Raw genomic sequence first — 22,844 nt, 5'->3', positions numbered from 1 at the left:
GTCACAGATGGAGGCTATGACACTAGGGTTGTGGTCAAGAGACACATATGGAGGTTATGACACTAGGGTTGTGGTCAAGAGTCACAGATGGAGGTTATGACACAGGGGTTATGGTCAAGAGTCACAGATGGAGGTTATGACACAGGGGTTATGGTCAAGAGTCACAGATGGAGGAGAGACACATATGGAGGTTATGACACTGGGGTTATGGTCAAGAGTCACAGATGGAGGTTATGACACTGGGGTTATGGTCAAGAGACACATATGGAGGTTATGACACAGGGGTTATGGTCAAGAGTCACAGATGGAGTTGTGACACTGGGGTTATGGTCAAGAGTCAAAGATGGAGGTTGTGACACTGGGGTTGTGGACAAGAGTCACAGATGGAGGTTATGACACTAGGGTTGTGGTCAAGAGTCACAGATGGAGGTTATGACACTGGGGTTATGGTCAAGAGTCACAGATGGAGGTTATGACACAGGGGTTATGGTCAAGATTCACAGATGGAGGTTGTGACACTGGGGTTATGGTCAAGAGTCACAGATGGAGGTTATGACACAGGGTTTGTGGTCAAGAGTCACAGGTGGAGGTTATGACACAGGGGTTATGGTCAAGAGTCTGTAAGGAGGTTATGACACAAGGGTTATGGTCAAGAGTCACAGATGGAGGTTATGACACAGGGTTTGTGGTCAAGAGTCACATATGGAGGTTATGACACAGGGTTTGTGGTCAAGAGTCACAGGTGGAGGTTATTACACAAGGGTTATGGTCAAGAGTCTGTAAGGAGGTTATGACACAAGGGTTATGGTCAAGAGTCACAGATGGAGGTTATGACACAGGGGTTATGGTCAAGAGTCACAGATGGAGGTTATGACACTAGGGTTGTGGTCAAGAGTCACAGATGGAGGTTATGACACTGGGGTTGTGGTCAAGAGTCACAGATGGAGGATATGACACTGGATTATGGACAAGAGTCACAGGTGGAGGTTATGACACTGGGGTTGTGGTCAAGAGTCACAGATGGAGGTTGTGACACTGGGGTTGTGGTCAAGAGTCACAGATGGAGGTTATGACACTAGGGTTGTGGACAGGAGTCACAGGTGGAGGTTATGACACTGGGGTTGTGGACAGGAGTCACAGGTGAAGGTTATGACACTAGGGTTGTGGACAGGAGTCACAGGTGGAGGTTGTGACACTGGGGTTGTGGACAAGAGTCACAGGTGGAGGTTATGACACTGGGGTTGTGGTCAAGAGTCACAGATGGAGGTTATGACACTAGGGTTGTGGACAGGAGTCACAGATGGAGGTTATGACACTAGGGTTGTGGTCAAGAGTCACAGATGGAGGTTGTGACACTGGGGTTGTGGTCAAGAGTCACAGATGGAGGTTGTGACACTGGGGTTGTGGACAAAAGTCACAGATGGAGGTTGTGACACTGGGGTTGTGGTCAAGAGTCACAGATGGAGGTTGTGACACTGGGGTTGTGGACAAGAGTCAACGATGGAGGTTGTGACACTGGGGTTGTGGTCAAGAGTCACAGATGGAGGTTATGACACAGGGGTTATGGTCAAGAGTCACAGATGGAGGTTATGACAAAGGGGTTATGGTCAAGAGTCACAGATGAAGGTTATGACACTGGGTTATGGTCAAGAGTCTGTACGGAGGTTATGACACAGGGGTTATGGTCAAGAGTCACGGATGGAGGTCTTCGACAAAGGGTTGTGGTTGGGAGTCCAACAGCGGTGTTATGAACTGAAGGTAACAGTTGGGGACGACAGGAAACCACTGGAGGTATACAAGGTCAGGGTTGTGAAAGTGGGGTTAAGACAAGGGGTCATGGCAGTGCGGTCTGAGAGGCCAGACACCTACAACAGGTAGATGTGTTTACAGGGAAGCGGAGGGCCACATGGAAGCAGGTAGTAGCTCCCATAAAGCATACCATGCATGCCATCCCTAACCACACCTGCTCTTCCATGCTATTATCTCACTCGTACAGCTTAATTTAGTTCACACCTGCCAATACTGGAAACAAAAGGAGGAATTTGCCAGAAGCAAAAATAATTACAGACAAGAAGATGGGAAAAGTTTGCTTGGGAATTCTTCTCAATGTTTTAAACCGAGTCATACAGCTTGTGAACATAAAGCTGTGCTGAGGGGAGCTAGTCCATCATTATTGCAAGTACTTTTAGAGGAGCTGATGATACGGGACCCAGAGAGAGTGAGGTAGTTTTACGCCGCACTTAGCAATGGCACTATGGCAGTGGTCTGTAAATAATCAAGTCTGGACCAGACAATCCAATGATCAACATCATGAGCATCGACCTACACAATTGGGAAACGATGACATGTGTCAACCAAGTCAGTGAGCCTGACCACTCAATCCCATTTGTCACCCCTTACGACAAGCATGGGTTACTGAAGATCAATTCTTACCTTGATCTTCACGGGTTAAAGGATCCAGAGGATTGTTAGAGTAGCCATAGAGTACTTACCCACATTATCATTCACATTGGGGATAAACAGTTTTCTTTGGGTATCTAATAAATGTTAACTGTCTTGGGCCCAGTCTATCAGTAGCCCTTATTGAAACCAATTCTACTTCTGTGACGTTTCAGTTTTCACTTGCTTGTTTACCTGAATTTGCTGAAGGGATGTAGTTTTTTCTGCATATAATGCTGTTTGGAAAGGTACATTGGGTCATAACATACAGCATAACACACACTTGGGTTCTCAAGTGTCTTCATGTTTGTATGAAGTGGTGGGGTAGCCTAGTCTTTGAAATTATCAAAAAGTGCAGAGTAATCAAGAAGGGCAAACATCCCAAATTTCTGAAGTGCATTTGCAGACCTGACAGCTGAATGACACCCTTAGAATCATATTTCCCTGCACAACATTCTACACTATGACCTTAATTATATTCTAAGCACTCCAAACACCTATGATCCTTGAACCTTATGATCACAGTTCACCCTGATTATGTTCTAAACACACCAAACACCTATGATCCTTGAATCTTATGATCCTAGTTGGTTTTGATAATGTTCTAAGCATGTAAGATGCCTATATTCATTGAATCTTATGATCACAGTTCACCCTGATTATGTTCTAGGCACGTTAGACACCAATGTTCCTATATTCCAATGATCCCACTTTGTCCTGACTAAGTTTCTAGGTGTGTCCACACCCTCCCCACGTTTGTGGATTTCACATAAGTTGCAAAATTCCCGAGACATGTATCACTTCAGGCTTTCTTCCCAGACCCGTGAAGATCCAGGTTGGAATTGATCTTCAGTAACCTTTGCTTGTCGTAAGAGGCGACACGGGATCGGGTGGTCAGGCTCGCTGACTTGGTTGACCCATGTCATCGGTTCCCAACTGCGCCGATCGATGCTCATGCTGTTGTTCACTGGATTGTCTGGTCCAGACCGATAACTTACAGACCGCTGCCATATAGCTGGAATATTGCTGAGTGTGGCGTAAAACTAAACTCACTCACTCACTCACTCACTTTCCTCCCACACCATTGTACCTTGACAAAGTTGATAAATGAAAGGCAATGCACTCATGTCAGTAATTACTACAACAGACTTCTAATAAGAGCCTTGCCTCTGTCTCAATGCTCAATAGCCATCAACCTGCTAATCAGCCACTTAACCACTTCCATCGCGACTTCATGCCAAGGGGCCTACTCCGGAGTCCAGATACGGTGGCATAATTCCTGGATCTCCTAGTCATCCGTCAAAATACACATCTGATTTAACGATTCATAAATCATAATTCTCTGTAGTAAATCTTCAAGAGGGCCTGAAATAGCTGCTGACAACAAAACATACGTTAGCTATTTACAAATCCCCCAAGATGGCCCTCCATAATGGCAGCAGCGGCCCTATATATCACACTCATTATACGCTCCTAGTCACAACTCTCTGGGAGGGAGCTGGAGGATCCATGTTGCAAATCTACAGTACTCAACACAATGGGTGTCCTGTCACACCCAGACTAGTAACACATCACTAAGCAGTGTATGAAACTCCCGAAAATATAACCATTAGCACCATGCTATTGTTGTTGCAGTTGATTCTGAGCCAAGCATTCACTAGAAGTTTTGAATGTGCATTTGAAGAATAAAACTGAGGTGACAATAGCTCCTTAGGCAAAATTACGGAGACACCACATATCAACCATAACAATATTTTACACATGGAATCAGATTTCTCCATTATACAAATTTGGTAACATGGCTTTAAGTTCTAGAAAGTTACAGGTGTGACAATATATGGTTAGGTTGTCCAAAACACGAAATTTCTACTGGCCCAAACTCTTACCTGTTATTTTAAGTAGGTCAATAATTTCTTTGTTAAGTACCTCACTTTCAGTACAACTGGCCTGTGCAGGTGCAATTTTGAAACCATTTAAGTACCATTTATCTGACTTTCTTAACAAGAAACTATTGAGCACTTCCAGTTTAAAAAAATTAATTCTGGACTTTGAAAAAACACACACCCAATGCAGAAAGTTCTACATATTTAGCTGATTTCATAGTGTTGAGTCAGTTACTTAGTGTTCTTAACTGACTGCAATTATCTTGGATTTTCATATTTAAATCTGGAATGTCATGAAATTTTGACCAAGTATCATAATTTGTCCTCTAGTGACCTAGACAAGATATGAAGATCTCTCAAAATTTGGTGGGGTCAAAGCCCCGACCCTAGAGATCATGTATTGATACAACATTTAATGAAATAACAATGATTAATACTCAAATTATCAAGAATCAAAAATACCAAACTATCAATGAGTGCTCTTGACCTTCAATGTCATCCAGTCACACCGATGGTAGAATCATTAAGTTGACATGCCATAATAACAATAATTCCAGGATATAACAATACCTGAGTTAATGACCATGAAACTGACCTTGCCATTTGACATGACCATGATACGACAGGTATTGAGTTAATTATTGAGAATAATGGTTGGAAAATGCTGTTTTCTAATGATACAATCCAAAATTTAAAACATGTTCCATGATTTGACCTCCAGTGATGTGGACCTGACAGAGGTCATCCAATATATGATACAGTAAAAACCACACCTAAATTACATCAAGTTAATGAATACTCAAGTTCTGAACCAAAAACGCCATTTTGACACCTAGTTCCTAAGTGACCTTGACCTCCAAGATCATGTAACCATATGCTGTAAAAATTCACTGGCAATATCAGGTTTGAGGTCTTTGACTTCAGTCCTGAACAAATGAGAAAACCAATAGCAGCAGTCTTAAAAATTAAAGCAAAATATTAAGCAAGCACACACACACACACACACACACACACACACACACACACACACACACACACACACACACACACACACACACACACACACACAAAACACACACAAAACACACACACAAAAACACACACACACACAAAACACACACACACACACACACAAAACACACACACAAAAAAAAAACCACACAAAAACACACCTCATAGTGGTCTGCATACTTATACTGAAGTGGGCACTATAGATGTGAGCATATAATTCAAACAGATCCTTGTCGTAGACCTTAAGGTAAGGATTTAGGGTCCTGAGGTTCAAATTCTACTGCTGCAAAGCTCAAAGACCCCAGGGCCTCCCTTGATTTCAAATACTGCTATATATATCCAACAGATGTTATAATTTGGTTCCCCCAAATACCCTTACCTCATGGGAACTTTTGAATACAAACTCATAATTTCTAAGAAAACAGACACTAAAATTCATAATTTTATTATCTTGCAAACTGCACAAAACACCATTTTTTCTGTTCATTAATGGAAGCAATATGGCAGACTAGCCACATATTCATGAAACCATTAAGCAATGTCTTGAGGTGCAAACTGAGCTGGTGAAGATCGAGAAAGACGTTATATGTCCTCTGGGTAGGGGAAGACAAGCCTTGGCCACTGCACAAACAACAGCCAACCACACAGCCAACACAGATATTGAACATCTGAAGAAATTTGTTCTGCGTGTTGGCATGGCGCTGATGAGCTATGCATTTAAGAAGACGAGAAACAGACCTTGTCTTCATGAAGGGTGTATTTAACTTGCAATATTCTCCAGATCTGAAGGTGGGAAATAAGCCAAATCTAAGTACATTCACGGTGGGATGTCCAACATATCAGCTGTAGTACTTTCCCATGTTGAAAGAGGATGTTTGTCTTCAATGAAATTCTCGTGACTTTTGTCATATTAAGACAACATCCGTCAATAAAATACAGCTAGATTGCATCTCATTTAAACTATGTTCAAACATTTTGAGAAATGGTTCTTAGCAAAGGAAAAAATGTTTTATTTTCTACATGTTTACAGTGTTAAGTAGGTTCTGGATTGTCAATAAATGTCTCACACTTGGATGAACTAAGACTTAAGATCTTTGTTTGTTGACTTATTGGCTTTGAACTAGTACCATGAAGTGGTATTGTCAGTAAATCTTACTCTGTGTAGTGCACAGTAGTGGTGGTCCGAATAATTGAAATAATCGAAGATTGGTCGCAGTGATTAAACGACCAAGCAATCGATCATGTTTTCTCATAATCGAACACAAACAATTCTGGAACATTTGTTTGCATTAATAATATTTTTCACAAGGCTGGTTTTGTCTGTCATTAAATTTACATTTCATAATGACTACAAGCTCGTTCCATGTCATGATTGAATTTATCTTAAAGACTTCAAGAAATTTATGTTCCTAACATACTAGTCATCCTTTAAAGATGTAAAATTTACAAATGCATTTTGTGCAGTTTGCAACAAAAAAAACAAGAACTACATGTTTTTTCTTTCTTTATTTTTTCATTAACAAAAATAACCAAGAAAATTTCATAAATGACGCTAACCAATTATTTTCGATGATTGATCGGTTGTAATGAACCAATCATCAATTATGAGAGTTTAACCAATTCCCAACACGAGTGCACAGTAGTGTCCCCATTCATAGCAGGATAGGCTGATTAAGGTTCGATTTCCATGTGTCCTGATTATAGGTTTATCAGCTCCTAATGTGCTTCAAGGTTTCACAAAAAGGTTAACATCTACAGCCTGTGTCAGTTTAGGCAATCCTCAAACAATCTACCTGCCTGTCTGACTGACTGAGCCAATCACCTACTCACCAACTGGCTCACCCACCCACCGGTTGACATCCCACTCACCCGGTGACTCACCCATTGACTCATCAACTGACACCCACTCACCAACTGTCCCTCCAACTCACCCACTTGGTTGAGTTTTCCATTACTTATTGCAGCAAAATCATCAGATGATGGGTTCACACACTGTACCAACTCTTGGTCTATAGTGAGAGAGATACAATTTAACATCTCATCCGCTATGTTTGATCCACGGAGTGACTTTAGAATGAAGTACTTGTTAAGAAATATATCAGTAGTGGAGACATCCTCCATTGACACAAGGTGGTTAGGTCTGGTTTGGTGAAGCCAAGGATGAAATCAAGAAACATGTTTGCCTGGAGTGTGAAACAGATGAACATGAAGAGACACTCTAATGCTAACTGAAATTCCAGCTGCTGAGCACATTTAGAAACCTTTCAGGTCTCAGTTTGGAGCATGTATCTGAATTATCCCCAAATTATCTTTGAATTACTAAAAATGGAATAAATTAACAGGAAATCTTCTATCACTGCATGTACATGAGAGCTGTATCTGCTCAGTGTCATGTAATGGATCAAACTGAATCTGCCAGTATCTGCACACTATCATCTAATGGCTCAACCAGAAGCTGCCAGTATCTGCACACTATCATCTAACGGCTCACCCAGAAGCCGTCAGTGTCTCCTAACTATCATGTAATGGCTCAACCAGAAGCCGTCAGTGTCTGCACAGTATCATGTAATAGCTCACCCAGAAGCCGTCAGTGTCTGCACACTATGATGTAATGGCTCAACCAGAAGCTGTCAGTGTCTCCTAACTATCATGTAATGGTTCACCTTGAAGCCGTCAGTGTCTGCACAATATCATGTAATGGCTCACTCTGAAGCCGTCAATGTCTGCACAGTATCATGTAATGGCTCACCCTGAAACCATCAGTGTTTGCACAGTATCATGTAATGGCTCACTCTGAAGCTGTCAGTGTCTGCACAGTATCATGTAATGGCTCACCCTGAAACCATCAGTGTCTGCACAATATCATGTAATGGCTCACCCTGAAACCATCAGTGTTTGCACAGTATCATGTAATGGCTCACCCTGAAGCCATCAGTGTCTGCACAATATCATGTAATGGCTCACTCTGAAGCCGTCAGTGTCTGCACAATATCATGTAATGGCTCACTCTGAAGCCGTCAATGTCTGCACAGTATCATGTAATGGCTCACCCAGAAGCTGTCCAGATTCGACCTTGATGATACGCCACCTTGTGTACTGGTGCATCATGGCTCTTCACAGCAGCCTCTGACTCCCCGTTGATCTTGTTCCAAAAGTAAAGAGTCCCGGTGAGGTCAGAACCAATCAGGAGACAATCCTGAAGCTAGGTTGAAAAAGAAAATATGTCAGAAGTTAACATATATCTACAGATTCATTATGAACAAACACATAAGTATCACAAAGGGGTAATTTCTGCCTTTGAGCAAAAGGCGATGGTCTCCATAGGACATGATTGTGATGATCTGGACTTGTTAATCTGAGTCAACCAATACACATCCTTGAAACACTGCCAGGATAAATTGTACTTCTCCGGGTTAATACAAACCTTTATTACCCACGTGGTCAACGTATGGGTAGTTGCATACTAATCTCGTACGTCACATGAGTCTCGTATCGCGTTGACCTGTGTCGTAACGACTTGACCTGAGATTCTAACAATTTGATTGGATAACCGATGACCTCTCAGTTAGGCCACGTTGTGTCGGAACTACTTTTTCATTCATAACAAACACGCGAATTCATTCATTCTACAACTTATAAGCATTGAGGGAATGTAAACATTGCGAATGTTGCCGTGTCGCTGTTTAATTGTGAGTTGAACTGAGATATCATATGCTGATCGTAGTATTAATCGGTGCCTGTTAATGCGATGTTTGTTTCTGGTTATTGCCCAAATGAGTTTGAATGTTGAGGTTTATGAAAACATTTGATAAGAGATTGATTACCCAGCTCTGATTATCAATTTGAATAGTGGGATTCATAACCAGCTCTAGGGACTGCCTCCGTGGTGTAGTGGTTAGAGCGTCCGCCTGGAGAGCGGCAGGTCGCGGGTTCGATCCCCGACCGCGTCATACCATAAGACGTTAAAATATGGTACTTGTTGGTACCTGCCTGGCGCTCGGCATTAATGGGTACAACAAGGACTGGTCGGCTCGGAGTCAGTATAATGTGTCTGAGTGGGGTATTCATGCTTCACTGCGGCATGGTATCTCAGTGGGCTAGCACTATAAAACCAGCTTCAATCTGGGCTAGTACAAGCAGCCGCACATACACATACACACGCATGCACGTCGTCATATGAGCGAAATATTCTCAAGCGCGACGTTAAACCCAATCTCACCTCACCTCACCTCACCTCACCAGCACTAGCTGTACACCTCTGATGTCAAATCATTGTTACTCTGTTACTACGCCTTCACAAACAATAGCTACTTTTTTTTTTAAAATATACAGCGTGACTATAAAGATCCAGATTCAGATGGATGAGATCGGATCAATCTACTTCCTCCCCAACAATACCACTCAAACGATTTTCAATTTTCTGACATCTTCCAACACTGCCTTATAAAGTTTAGCTGATCTGAACAAGTGAGTGAGTATGGTTTTACGCCACTTTTAGCAATATACCAGCAACATCATAGCAGGGGACACCAGAAATGGCTTCACACATTGTACCCATGTGGGGAATCGAACCAGGGCCTTCGGCGTGACGAGCCACCGCTTTAACAACTCGGCTACAGCTCCTGATCTAAAGAAAGCTGAGCGGATGGATCCGGAAACCCTAACAAACTCCTGCATGTTCTCTCAGGGCTCACAGGTCTGACGAGTGCCATTATATCATTAAGCAATTAGCTTTCCTTACTAGGGGGGGTTGTATGCAATGTAAACATGCAGCGAAGTAGTCTTTGATGTTCGCCGCTGTAAGTGCTGTGTTTGGATTATCATCATATGAATGTGGAGACGGACCAGACTCTTACCATAGCTCAAAGCACATTATAGCTCAAAGATGCTGAAACTTGCTTTCAAAACTTATTCTAAATGAAACAATATGGAAATGTTTTTTAAACCATTCAAGTACAGGGTTCAAATCCTTTTGCAACCTCAGCCATTTCTTATCTGGACCCACTGCGATTGTAGAGCTGAAAAGGGGTTTAATGTCATGTTGAAGATTATTACACTTATAGTAATGTGTGTGTAAGTGTGTGCATGTGTGTGTCTCGTAAGTGTCGGTGTGTGTGTCTGTGCTTGTACACTGAGATAACAAGCCAAAGTTTAACATGGCTACCCCTCTGAGATGGGAGTAGGACAATTATATTTATCCAACGAATGATTTCAGGACCAAAACAACCTTTAGCTCAAACAATATTCAAGAAATCTTTAGTAATGTTAGTTAATGTTTGTTATGGATTACCATGTCAAGCTCAATAAAAGTTGGTAAAGAAACCGAAATATTTTTTCTATGTTTCGGGTGGCAATTGACTGGGTGGAAATGGTCCTGGGTGGCAATTGTCCGAGGTGGCAATTGTCCGAAGTGGCAGTTGTCCTGGTGGCAATTGTCCGAGGTGGCAGTTGTCCTGGTGGCAATTGTCCGAGGTGGCAGTTGTCCTGGTGGCAATTGTCCGAGGTGACAGTTATCCTGATGGCAATTGTCCTAGACCCCCCTGAGCAGACAGTTCTTGTGTTGAACCAGACCCTACTTTGAGTGGCATTTTAGAAGTTGGGAAGTACAATATGGAACAAATTTTATGGATAACAACGTCTTATATTTCATGAGTGCAATATTTCAACAATACAGATTCTTGTACTGTTGTGAAGCAGGAATGTGATTCTTGTACCCTTGTCAAGCTCGACAACAAGGATCTGTATCGAAATGTTGCGTTAACAAAATACAAGAATCCCGGATGGGACTCAACCCAACAAAAGTACTAGAATCTGTACTTTACAAAGAAAGTGTAATCCCAAATATAACATGTTAAAATACAAGAAGTCGTTATCCATAAAGTTTGTTTAATATTGTAACAGACCTGATAACAAAAAGTACAATCTTTTAGCATTTTTTGCTACGACACAGCCTGGGCATCAGACCACCTACCATCAGATACTGTAAGTCTGTGGTAAGAAGGGGGTGGGGTAGTCTAGTGGTTAAAGTGTTCGCTTGTGACGCTGAAGACCCGGGTTCGATTCCCCACATGGGTACAATGTGTGAAGCCCATTTCTGGTGTTCCCCGCCATGATATTGCTGGAATATTGCTAAAAACGGTGTAAAACCATGCTCACTCACTCACTGTAGTTGGAAACAATAGTTATATTTTCTATTTGGCCAAACCAATCTCCTGATCTAAAAGGGGCTGTGGGGTAGCCAAGTGGTTAAAGCGTTCACTCGTCACACCGAAGACCTGGGTTCGATTCCCCACATGGTTACAATGTATGAAGCCCATTTCTGGTGTCCCCTGCCGTGATATTGCTGGAATATTGTTGGGATATTGCTGAAATATTGCTAAAAGCGACGTAAAATCATCATACTCACTACTGTGGTAAGTATAGAGGTTAGGAGAGGCAAGTTAAGATTGTGCAAGATTGGATCTGTCAGTTTCTGGCAATTGTGTATGGAGATTTGTCATAGTGATTGATTCAGGGCAGCCATTAGTTCAAAAGGTCAAATACTATGTATAATATGCAGCCAAGACATATGTTACTTTCTGCAGTTATATATATATATATATATATGATGCTAATCTCCATTCCTAATCCTCATGACCACTGCATTGTTTAATGAATTGAATCTGTCACTTTCCTAAATCACTGTCGGCATGTGTTTGTCAGGGGTATTTCATCCTTGTTTTTAGCCATTAGCAGTTATGACATTATATCTTGATCAAACGTATAAAGTTTTAGAAATTGAGTGAGTGAGTGTGTTTTTACACTGCTTTTAGCAATATTCCAGCAATATGACAGCGGGGAACACCACTGAGAAGCTCTATGTGAAATATTTTGATAAAATTATCTGTTGGAGTGAACGCAGGTGAGGAAGGAAACAGATGAGAACTTGTTTATGCATACATCCTCTTGTAGACAGATTCTTGACACAGTGACAAGCATCTTGCAGTGGTACCCCTACACACCTTGGCTCGGTGTGTTCAGGATGTGGTATGGGCAGCTTCCCAGACAGGTGTATACACATTGTATACACATGCCAACACATGCCAGGCAGTCACCTACTGACCAAATGGATACTCCACATAGCTCCCGTCCCAGTGTATATAAATTATATACATACACCAACACTGGGTGGGGAATTAGCTGCACCGGAAGCACTCCTATAATCTTTGAAATTGAGTGAGTGAGTGAGTTGAGTTTTATGCTGCTTTTAGCAATATTCCAGCAATATCAAGTCGGGGGACACCAGAAATCGGCTTCACACATTCTACCCAAGTGGGAAATCAAACCCAGGTCTTCAGCGTGACGAGCGAACGCTTTAACCAATAGGCTACCCCAACGCCCCGTTTTCTAGTTAAAGTGGAAATGTGTCTTCACTGATGAACACCACAATACAACCTTATGTCATGACAATACACATCCTTGTATCTTGTCATGACAGTACTCATCCTTGTATATGTCATGATAGTACCCATCCTTGTATCTTGTCATTACAGTACACCATCCTTGTCTTGTCATGACAGTACACATCCTTGTATCTTGTCATGAGTACCCATCCTTGTACCCCATCCTTGTATGACAGTACCCATCCTTGTATCATGACAGTACCCATCCTTGTATCTTGTCATGTCATGACAGTACCCATCCTTGTTTCTTGTCATGACAGTACCCATCCTTGTATGTCATACCCATCCAGTACACATCCTTGTATCTTGTCATGACAATACACATCCTTGTATCCTTCCTTGTATCTTGTCATGACAGTACCCATCCTTGTATCTTGTCATGACAGTACCCATCCTTGTATATGTCATGACAGTACCCATCCTTGTATCTTGTCATGACAGTACCCATCCTTGTATCTTGTCATGACAGAACCCATCCTTGTATCTTGTCATGACAGTACCCATTCTTGTATCTTGTCATGGCAGTACCCATCTTTGTATCTTGTCATGACAGTACACATCCTTGTATATGTCATGACAGTACCCATCCTTGCTTGTCAACTAATCTTGTCAAAGAACAAACACCCATTGTTAGCCCTTTTATCATGCTATGTTGTTACATAAAACACATCCTTATGTCATGCTTGTGACAATATTCTTGTGTACCATGTATTATGTACAGACAAGATAAACAGCCCAGTATCCTACCCCTTGTATATGTCATGACAGTAACCCAGTTTTAAAACCACCATTGAATCCCCTGCCACAAATTCTGAATGCCAAACGGCAAGTGACCTCATGGAGGGGTCATGAGGTTCTGTTTCTGGCAGAGCTCAACAGACTCTGAAACCACTTAACACAACATGGACAGATCTGGCACTTGCAAGAATTCACTTTCCATCCAACTCCTCCACTCAACGGTATACAACAATGAAATATGTGTAAACCAACACACACACTCACATATGGCCTGGCAATAGGGAGGACTTGTTGCCAACTCTGGATCATTCCTCCATGTTTCTCCGTGTCTCTGGCCATCAGATACCAAGCAGATGGCCCCAGAACTATGGAGTGTTCTTCACCTGGTCATTGTTAATTCTCTCCAGAACAGATCACATTTCACCCCTGTGAACTTCTACACATTTCCCTCTTAGAGACCATGCTGTAGCCTTAATCTTCTAAACATTAACAGATTCAATATTTTCTTCAGAACTTTTACAGATTGCTATAATCTTCAAAACAATCCAAAAGTATAATATATTTTTGTCTAAACAAGTTAAATTGTTCTGTACTCAATTTAAACCAATTTAAAGGGTCAAATTTCTCTTTCTACATTTTAGTATAATCTTTAGATAATTAAACTGGTTTACTAGTCACTTTAAAGCAAACAACAGATGTAGAAATCAACCTCTTTAAACCATTGCCAAGTGCTTGTTCTCCCCATTAAACATTCCACAAAACAAGTACTCTCCTGAAATGTTTCTCAAGGTCGTTATATCCTAAAGACATTCCTCAAGATTTATACATTCTTTAAACCATTACTAGCATACATACTTACTGTACTTATTGTATGTTCTCTATCGTCCTTACTCACTTAAACCATTTATCAGTGACCATACTCTCTTTAGGCCATTCCTCTCTCAATGACTCTCTTTCATTCAGTCATCACAATCAGTCATTTTTTTTTACCATTGCTAGGATCAATACAATCATAAACTACTGCCCACGGTCAATACTCCCATTATTTTTTTTTTAGTTTGACATGTTTTTTTGTTGTTGTTTTTTTCTTTTTTTTTCTTCAGCCTCGGTAACCACGGTTTTACATAAACCATACAAGTCCACGTGGTCAGGGACTACTGGTTTATAGCCTTAAACTTTTACCAATTATATTTTCTATTGTAAATCTATCATGAGTGCTTGAACATACACAAACTTTACCTATATATAATTCCAGAGCATATTACAAATCTATAATGAAAAGCTTCATAGAAACTTTGATATTGGTATAGTGAGACTTTTATAGACACTACTCCCTTTAATCCAGTCCTTATGGTCGGTTACTATCATTTAACCATTTCTTCAGGGTCATTTACTCTCCTCTAACCATGGTTTAACCATGGTTAATAACTGTCATTAAACCAATGCCCAGGCTTGATACTCTCCTTAAACCATTGCTAAGCATCAACGCATGCCTGCAACAACTGCCCAGGTGAATGCCCTTCATAAACCATTCTTCATGGTGAATACTCTCCTTAAACCACTGCAAATGATCAATTACTTTCTTAAAGCCTCTGCCCTGGGTCAATGCCCTCGATAAACCATTCTTCATGGTGAATACTCTCCTTAAACCATTGCCAAGCATCAACTGCCCAGGCGAATGCCCTTTATAAACCATTCTTCATGGTGAATACTCTCCTTAAACCACTGCAAATGGTCAATTACTTTCTTAAAGCCTCTGCCCTGGGTCAATGCCCTCGATAAACCATTCTTCATGGTGAATACTCTCCTTAAACCACTGCAAATGGTCAATTACTTTCTTGAAGCTTCTGCCCTGGGTCAATGCCCTCTATAAACCATTCTTCATGGTCAATACTCTCCTTAAACCACTGCAAATGGTCAATTACTTTCTTGAAGCCTCTGCCCTGGGTCAGTGCCCTCTAAAAACCATTCTTCATGGTCAATACTCTCCTTAAACCACTGCCCAAGGTAAAACACTTTCTTTAAACCTCTGCCGCTGGTGAATGCCCTCTATAAACCATTCCTTATGGTCATTACTTTCCTTAAACCACTGCTCAGGATCAATATTCTGCTTAAATCATTGCCAAGCATCAACGCTCCACTCCTTAAACCACTGGCCAGGGTCAACGCCCTGTATATACTATGATACTTTGCTTAATCCATTCCTCTGGGTCAGTAATCTCATTAATCCATTGCCCAGTATCAGTACTCTCTTTAAACAATTCCTCAGAGTTAATGTTCTCCTTAAACCTTTCCTCATGGTAAAATTTTCTTGATGCAATTCTTAAAGGTTATTACTATTACCACAGACACTATGGTTCATCAATTAAAACAATTCCACTTGGTCTTGAGTGAGTAAAGGGGACAATGAAGATCAGAGTGAAGGACTGAGTGAACAAATGAATGAAGGATTGAGGGGTTGAGTGATGGAGTGTTCAATCTTTGTTTAATGAAGCACTCAGCAATATTCCAGCCACACGACAGTGGCCTGTAAATAATCTAGTCTGAACCAGACAATCCAGTGACTATCATCACAGGGAGTGAAGGAGTGACCGATAAAGGGAGTGAGTGAAGGAGTGAGGGGGGATAGTGATTGAGTGAGTTAAGAAATGAGTGAGTGATTGTGCCAACTAGTTTTAACTTGCTGCAATCAATCACATACTTGCAGATTAGTTCAAGGAAAGTATAAAGAGAGGTAATACCCTCACAAGCAAAGATGCTGACAAACCAGTGATTACACAAGAATTAGGGATTTGAACCATCTACAAGCGGGGTGCCCCCGGTTTCCCAACATTTCTTAAAACAACAAAATCAGCCAGGCATAGAACAATAGAAGGATTAGTATGTGCACACACTTGGTAGGGGTGTCAGGTTGGACTGCTTAATTTGTGTCAAACTGAAATGTGTTCACCAAACTTGATGTATATCTATCAAAGATATGTCAGATGGTATTACTTTACAAGAAAGCTTAACAACACAGCTTTATGCAAATCACGAAAAGGAATTCTCAAATGCATTCATATTTAGGTGAAATGCATCTTTTTTTCAGAAGAGTTAAATAGTCCTATTTTCGACCATGCCGAAATAAACCAATAACAGTGATTTAGATGTCCAAAAGAAAGGTTGAAATAAAATTATGGGATATGTTTGATGTGATTGATGTTGAATGATGATGCATTGTCAGAGATGTAATAAACAACTACTTAACAGTCGAATTCGCTTTGTTATGTTTGATGCGATTGATGTTGAAATGATGATGCATTGTCAGAGATGTAATACACAACCACTTTAACAGTCGACTCCGTTTTGTTATGTTTGATGTGATTGATGTTGAATGATGATGCATTGTCGAGAGATGTAATACACAACCACTTAACAGTCAACTCCGTTTTGTTATGTTTGATGTGATTGATGTTGAATGATGATACATTGTCAGAGATGTAATAAACAACCACTTAACAGTCCACTTAACAGTCGACTCCGCTTTGTTATGTTTGATGTGATAGATGTTGAATGATGATACATTGTCAGAGATATAATAAACAACCACTTAACAGTCCACTTAACAGTCGACTCCGCTTTGTTATGTTTGATGTGATAGATGTTGAATGATGATACATTGTCAGAGATGTAATACACAACCACTTAACAGTCGACTCCGTTTTGTTATGTGTGATGTGATAGATGTTGAATGATGATACATTGTCAGAGATGTAATAAACAACCACTTAACAGTCCACTTAACAGTCGACTCCGCTTTTGTTATGTTTGATGTGATAGATGTTGAATGATGATTCATTGTCAGAGATGTAATAAACAACCACTTAACAGTCCACTTAACAGTCGACTCCGCTTTGTTATGTTTGATGTGATTGATGTTGAATGATGATACATTGTAAGAGATGTAATAAACAACCACTTAACAGTCCACTTAACAGTCGATTCCGCTTTGTTATGTGTGATGTGATAGATGTTGAATGATGATACATTGTCAGAGATGTAATAAACAACCACTTAACAGTCCACTTAACAGTCGACTTCGCTTTGTTATGTTTGATGTGATAGATGTTGAATGATGATACATTGTCAGAGATGTAATAAACAACCACTTAACAGTCGACTCCGTTTGTTATGTTTGATGTGATAGATGTTGAATGATGATACATTGTCAGAGATGTAATAAACAACCACTTAACAGTCCACTCCGCTTTGTTATGTTTGATGTGATAGATGTTGAATGATGATACATTGTCAGAGATGTAATAAACAACCACTTAACAGTCCACTTAACAGTCGAATTCGCTTTGTTATGTTTGATGTGATAGATGTTGAATGATGATACATTATGTTTGATGTGATAGATGTTGAATGATGATACATTATGTTTGATGTGATAGATGTTGAATGATGATACATTATGTTTGATGTGATAGATGTTGAATGATGATACATTGTGTTTGATGTGATAGATGTTGAATGATGATACATTATGTTTGATGTGATAGATGTTGAATGATGATACATTATGTTTGATGTGATAGATGTTGAATGATGATACATTATGTTGAATGATGTGATAGATGTTGAATGATGATACATTATGTTTGATGTGATAGATGTTGAATGATGATACATTATGTTTGATGTGATAGATGTTGAATGATGATACATTATGTTTGATGATGTTGATGATACATTATGTTTGATGATGTGATGAGATGTTTGATGTGATAGATGTTGAATGATGATACATTGTCAGAGATGTAATAAACAACTACTTAACAGTCCACTCCGTTTTGTTATGTTTAAGTCACCTTATCCAACCTGTCACCCCTAAAATAAAAGTGAGTGTGACCCACAGTTCTTCATCCTGTAATCCCTCTGTTTCCTTAAGTTTCCAAATGTTGGGAAGCCGGGAGTACACCCTACAAGCTCATCCAGGCACAGCTAAGAGAGACAACTCTGAAGAGGAAATTTTGCACCTTGGATCACTGGACTAGGCTACCAAAAGTTCTGACATATCAGACACCACTACAAACCTGAAGCAACTCTGTTGAGCAGCACCTTTCAAACTTTGAGGTAATATACTACTTGCTGTCCTTGCTCTAACTGACATTAAAAGACCATACTTCACTCTTCATATTGATTCAGAAACTGTGCATTCCGAGACGGAAATTGAAAACAATCATAAAGTCAATTTGTACCAAAGATAAAGTTAGTCTGAATCACAGATAAAATGTCTGACTTTCTGAGGTCGTCTTATCTGTCATCAGTTAAAAGCTGAGTTCATTCCAGAGAAAAGGCAGAAGTTGATATATACCAAAGTAAGGAGGCATGAAGAATAACAAAAATACCCAACTCTCAAAGGCCTCCTTATCAGTCATCAGTAAAAGACCTTCAACATAAAAAAATGTAACTCATACTTTGATCAGCCATAAAAATCCCAACGAAATCACGGACTAAAAAATGAATTTCTGCCCTGTTCACTGACTAGAACCATTTTATGTACTTTCCTAGACCAACTCCATCATGTACAAAGCCATACGAGGAATCTGACCTTTGTGTTCTGTCAATTCTTATTGCATAGAATAAACCATGACTCAAGAGGAACGGTAGACTGTAATGTAGAAGGCAATTTGTGAGTCACCCCAGCACGGAGATGTGCCGCAAACATGAAACAGTGATATCTGTAAATCTGCCACAATTTATTGATTGCCCACGTCAATACACCTGATGGGAGACCGATAAGGGTAATTCAGACGCTATCAATGCTTGGACTTCTGTAATAGTGGTCATAAGATGAAGATAGTAGTCGAAGATAAGGATAATTGAAATAACAGCATCAACAAGGGATGTTGTTTCATCAGAGGGAATCAGCTCGGGGTAATACCTTGCTGCTCGAAGTAATTCCGTAGACAATCATGAAAAGATGACCCATCATATCTCAACACTTGCATCTAGAAGTACGAAGTTTTAGATGTGTTTTGTTCTTGGTGAATTAATCAACAAAAACTATTAGAAACACATTTGACAGGAGCATTATCAAAAGAGATGCTCATGGGTTATTCAGTCATGTGAATAATATGCTTGTTCCAGCTTCTTTAAATCTGAACTTGGTCCTGACATCATGAAAACTTGTCCTGGTAGTTAATATGTGTCCATGTGGTGTTATTTACAAATTACTGACAGGGCTAAAGATTCCGACGCCATCAGCGACCACGCATCATGTGATCAAATCTCTGTGCTGGACAAAAATTCAGTCCAAGAAATAAAGTTATCCTATTTAAAAACATACATCTACCAAATACAAAATACAAGCCAAATGGAGCCCAGAACATTGCTTAATTTCAGAGCTACGTTAATCTAGACTTGAGAATCCTTCATGGATTGAAGTCTTGATTTGAGTCTATTTCTTAATTTATTCTACACAGACTGTTCCAGAAAGAGATTCTGCACTGGCACATTCATAAGGCACAAACTCCTAAGATTTAATATTGGGTGAGAGGGGATGTGGTTTTATTTCTTAAACAGGACATTTTGTAGGTTAGTGCTTTATTCTCCAAAAGTCCAAGTGGAACAATTATTTTTCAGCATGGCAAACTAAACAACTTCGTAAGACAAACTTCTGCTACTCTGCGGACAGCAGATCCAACTGAATAAAAAATCTATCCAACTTTCACCTGAACAATGTGTGGACATTCCCACTGGTACTACAGACCAACAACCAGCACACATTAAACATGCCGGTAGTACACTGACAGAGACACATGGCATTATCCAACCAGGTGCGACATCCATTGTTGAAAGTAGATAGCGGATTGCCACATCCTTTTCTCATGAAATAAAACCCTAAGTGAATTTATAACTAACCTTAGTCATGTTTTTACTTGACACTCAATCCAATACAATGCCAAGCTCATGGCATTTCACGGACATCACAACCAGGTAATGGGCTTCTCAACAAGGTGCCCATGACAGATAGGATGGAGAAAGAAAAGCATTATTACTTTGGCTCTTACATTGAATTTTGCATTGGATTTTATTAAATAATGTAAAACTTGATTTTGAACAAATTAGTCAGAAATAGCATCAAAACTGATCTGAAAAGCTGATCAAGTGAATATTTTTATAAGGTTATTGCCACAGGGGGTTACTTTGAGTAACCAAATTGACAATTTCACAATAATTACATTCCCCACCACAGCCCTTACCCAGCCCTACATCTGTCCTGTACCACACCCCAGGAAGGTGCCCCATTCCCAGCCCTACATCTGTCTATACCCACACCCAGGAAGGTGCACCCATTGTCATATCTCATTCACACCCCTTCCCAGCCCTACATCTGTCCATACCCACACCCCAGGAAGGTGCACCCATTGTCACATCTCATTCACACCCTTCCCAGCCTTCCCAGCCCTACATCTGTCCATATCTGTCCGTACCCACACCCAGGAAGGTGCACCCATTGTCACATCTCATTCACACCCTTCCCAGCCCTACATCTGTCCATACCCACACCCAGGAAGGTGCACCCATTGTCACATCTCATTCACACCCTTCCCTGCCCTACATCTGTCTATACCCACACCCAGGAAGGTGCACCCATTGTCACATCTCATTCACACCCCCTTCCCTGCCCTACATCTGTCTATACCCACACCCAGGAAGGTGCACCCATTGTCACATCTCATTCACACCCTTCCCTGCCCTACATCTGTCCATACCCACACCCAGGAAGGTGCACCCATTGTCACATCTCATTCACACCCTTCCCAGCCCTACATCTGTCCATACCCACACCCAGGAAGGTGCACCCATTGTCACATCTCATTCACACCCTTCCCAGCCCTACATCTGTCCATACCCACACCCAGGAAGGTGCACCCATTGTCACATCTCATTCACACCCTTCCCAGCCCTACATCTGTCCATACCCACACCCAGGAAGGTGCACCCATTGTCACATCTCATTCACACCCTTTCCTGCAGCCCTACATCTGTCCATACCCACACCTAAGAAGGTGCACCCATTGTCACATCTCATTCACATCCTTCCCAGCCCTACATCTGTCCATACCTCACCCATTGTCACATCTCATTCACACCCTTCCCAGCCCTACATCTGTCCATACCCACACCTAAGAAGGTGCACCCATTGTCACATCTCATTCACACCCTTCCCTGCCCTACATCTGTCCATACCTACACCTAAGAAGGTGCGCCCATTGTCACATCACATTATCCAGAATCTTCCCATCAGCCCCAGCTCTACCCCCTCCTGGGAAAGTGCTTCCTAGGTATTATCTCATTATCTATGCCCCTTGGTTTTGCCAATTGCCAGGTAAACATCCGTCTGAATGATGCCCCAGTGAGCCCACAGACTCAACATGACGCTAGCCATGCCAGTAAGAAGTAAATGATTTATCATGCAAGTAAATATACAGATATGAAACATGAATTTTACTGACAGCCTACAGGTTATCATTTATTGGCAAACATACAAATGCCAAGCCTAGTTCAAGTGAGTTTTGACATGAATTACATGGTGTAGATTAAATAGTGTAAACAGTTAACACTTGGGGGAACACTGATCAAAAACCATCAGTTTTGGTCAAGCATGTTGGTTTACTGCAGTTCATTTCAATTATCTAACAAGCTGCGCAAAAGATGATGTCATAGTTAAAGTATGATATCACTCTCACAAAACAATTTGAAAGGAAAAATTATCAAGCTGGATATGCTAACCAAACTATTTTCCTTTACAGAGATAAATAACACCTGTATTTTGCTCCAGATTCCACCTGTACATATGATGCCCCCTTTGATAACCCATCAGGGTTCTGTGAAAACCATTACATCCATTTGCTTGTTTTGCCAACTGTAAAAACTGTATAACCGCATAAAACAAGTATTAATCAAACATACTTCATTTCCAAAATGAAACCATTTATGTTGGCATGTAATAGACACAAGAAGTGAGCCACAAGAATTCCCTTTGTCAAGATACTTGGTCAAACACCACTTTCTATGGTATGCAAGTAATATTAACTTTTTGTGATGGTGTATGGTCCTGTGCATAGACCTCAGGTCACAAATCAGTTGAAGTTAAGCAGCATTGAGCACAGAGAGTCCTTGGATGGGTGACCATGATTGGCAGCCTGAGAGTTTCTAGAAATTCAGTCCTGCCCCACAAAGAAGCATATGTGACACATGTGGTCTCACCTTAGGCAAGCGAGTTTATTCAAAATTGTCTCTGTTCACCCAGTAAAAAATGGGTACCCGGTGGGATAAG

General features: G+C 40.8%; 1 protein-coding gene across 1 annotated transcript in view; it reads right to left on the bottom strand.

Annotated features, from left to right (window-relative positions):
- The window catches only part of LOC124283744, a 116,145-nt gene that overhangs the window by 47,221 nt on the left and 46,080 nt on the right, over window positions 1–22,844 (bottom strand). The window contains exon 20 of the mRNA XM_046719768.1: window positions 8,384–8,535. Within this exon, the coding sequence (XP_046575724.1) occupies window positions 8,384–8,535 (152 nt within the window). The remainder of the gene's footprint in view (window positions 1–8,383; window positions 8,536–22,844) is intronic.

This window comes from Haliotis rubra, unplaced genomic scaffold (assembly GCF_003918875.1).
Source record: "Haliotis rubra isolate DU_JTF1 unplaced genomic scaffold, ASM391887v1 Scf32, whole genome shotgun sequence".
In the NCBI taxonomy this organism is placed as follows: domain Eukaryota; kingdom Metazoa; phylum Mollusca; class Gastropoda; order Lepetellida; family Haliotidae; genus Haliotis; species Haliotis rubra.
The sequence above is the reverse complement of the archived record's forward strand: the minus strand, read 5'-3'. Positions and strand labels throughout refer to the sequence as shown.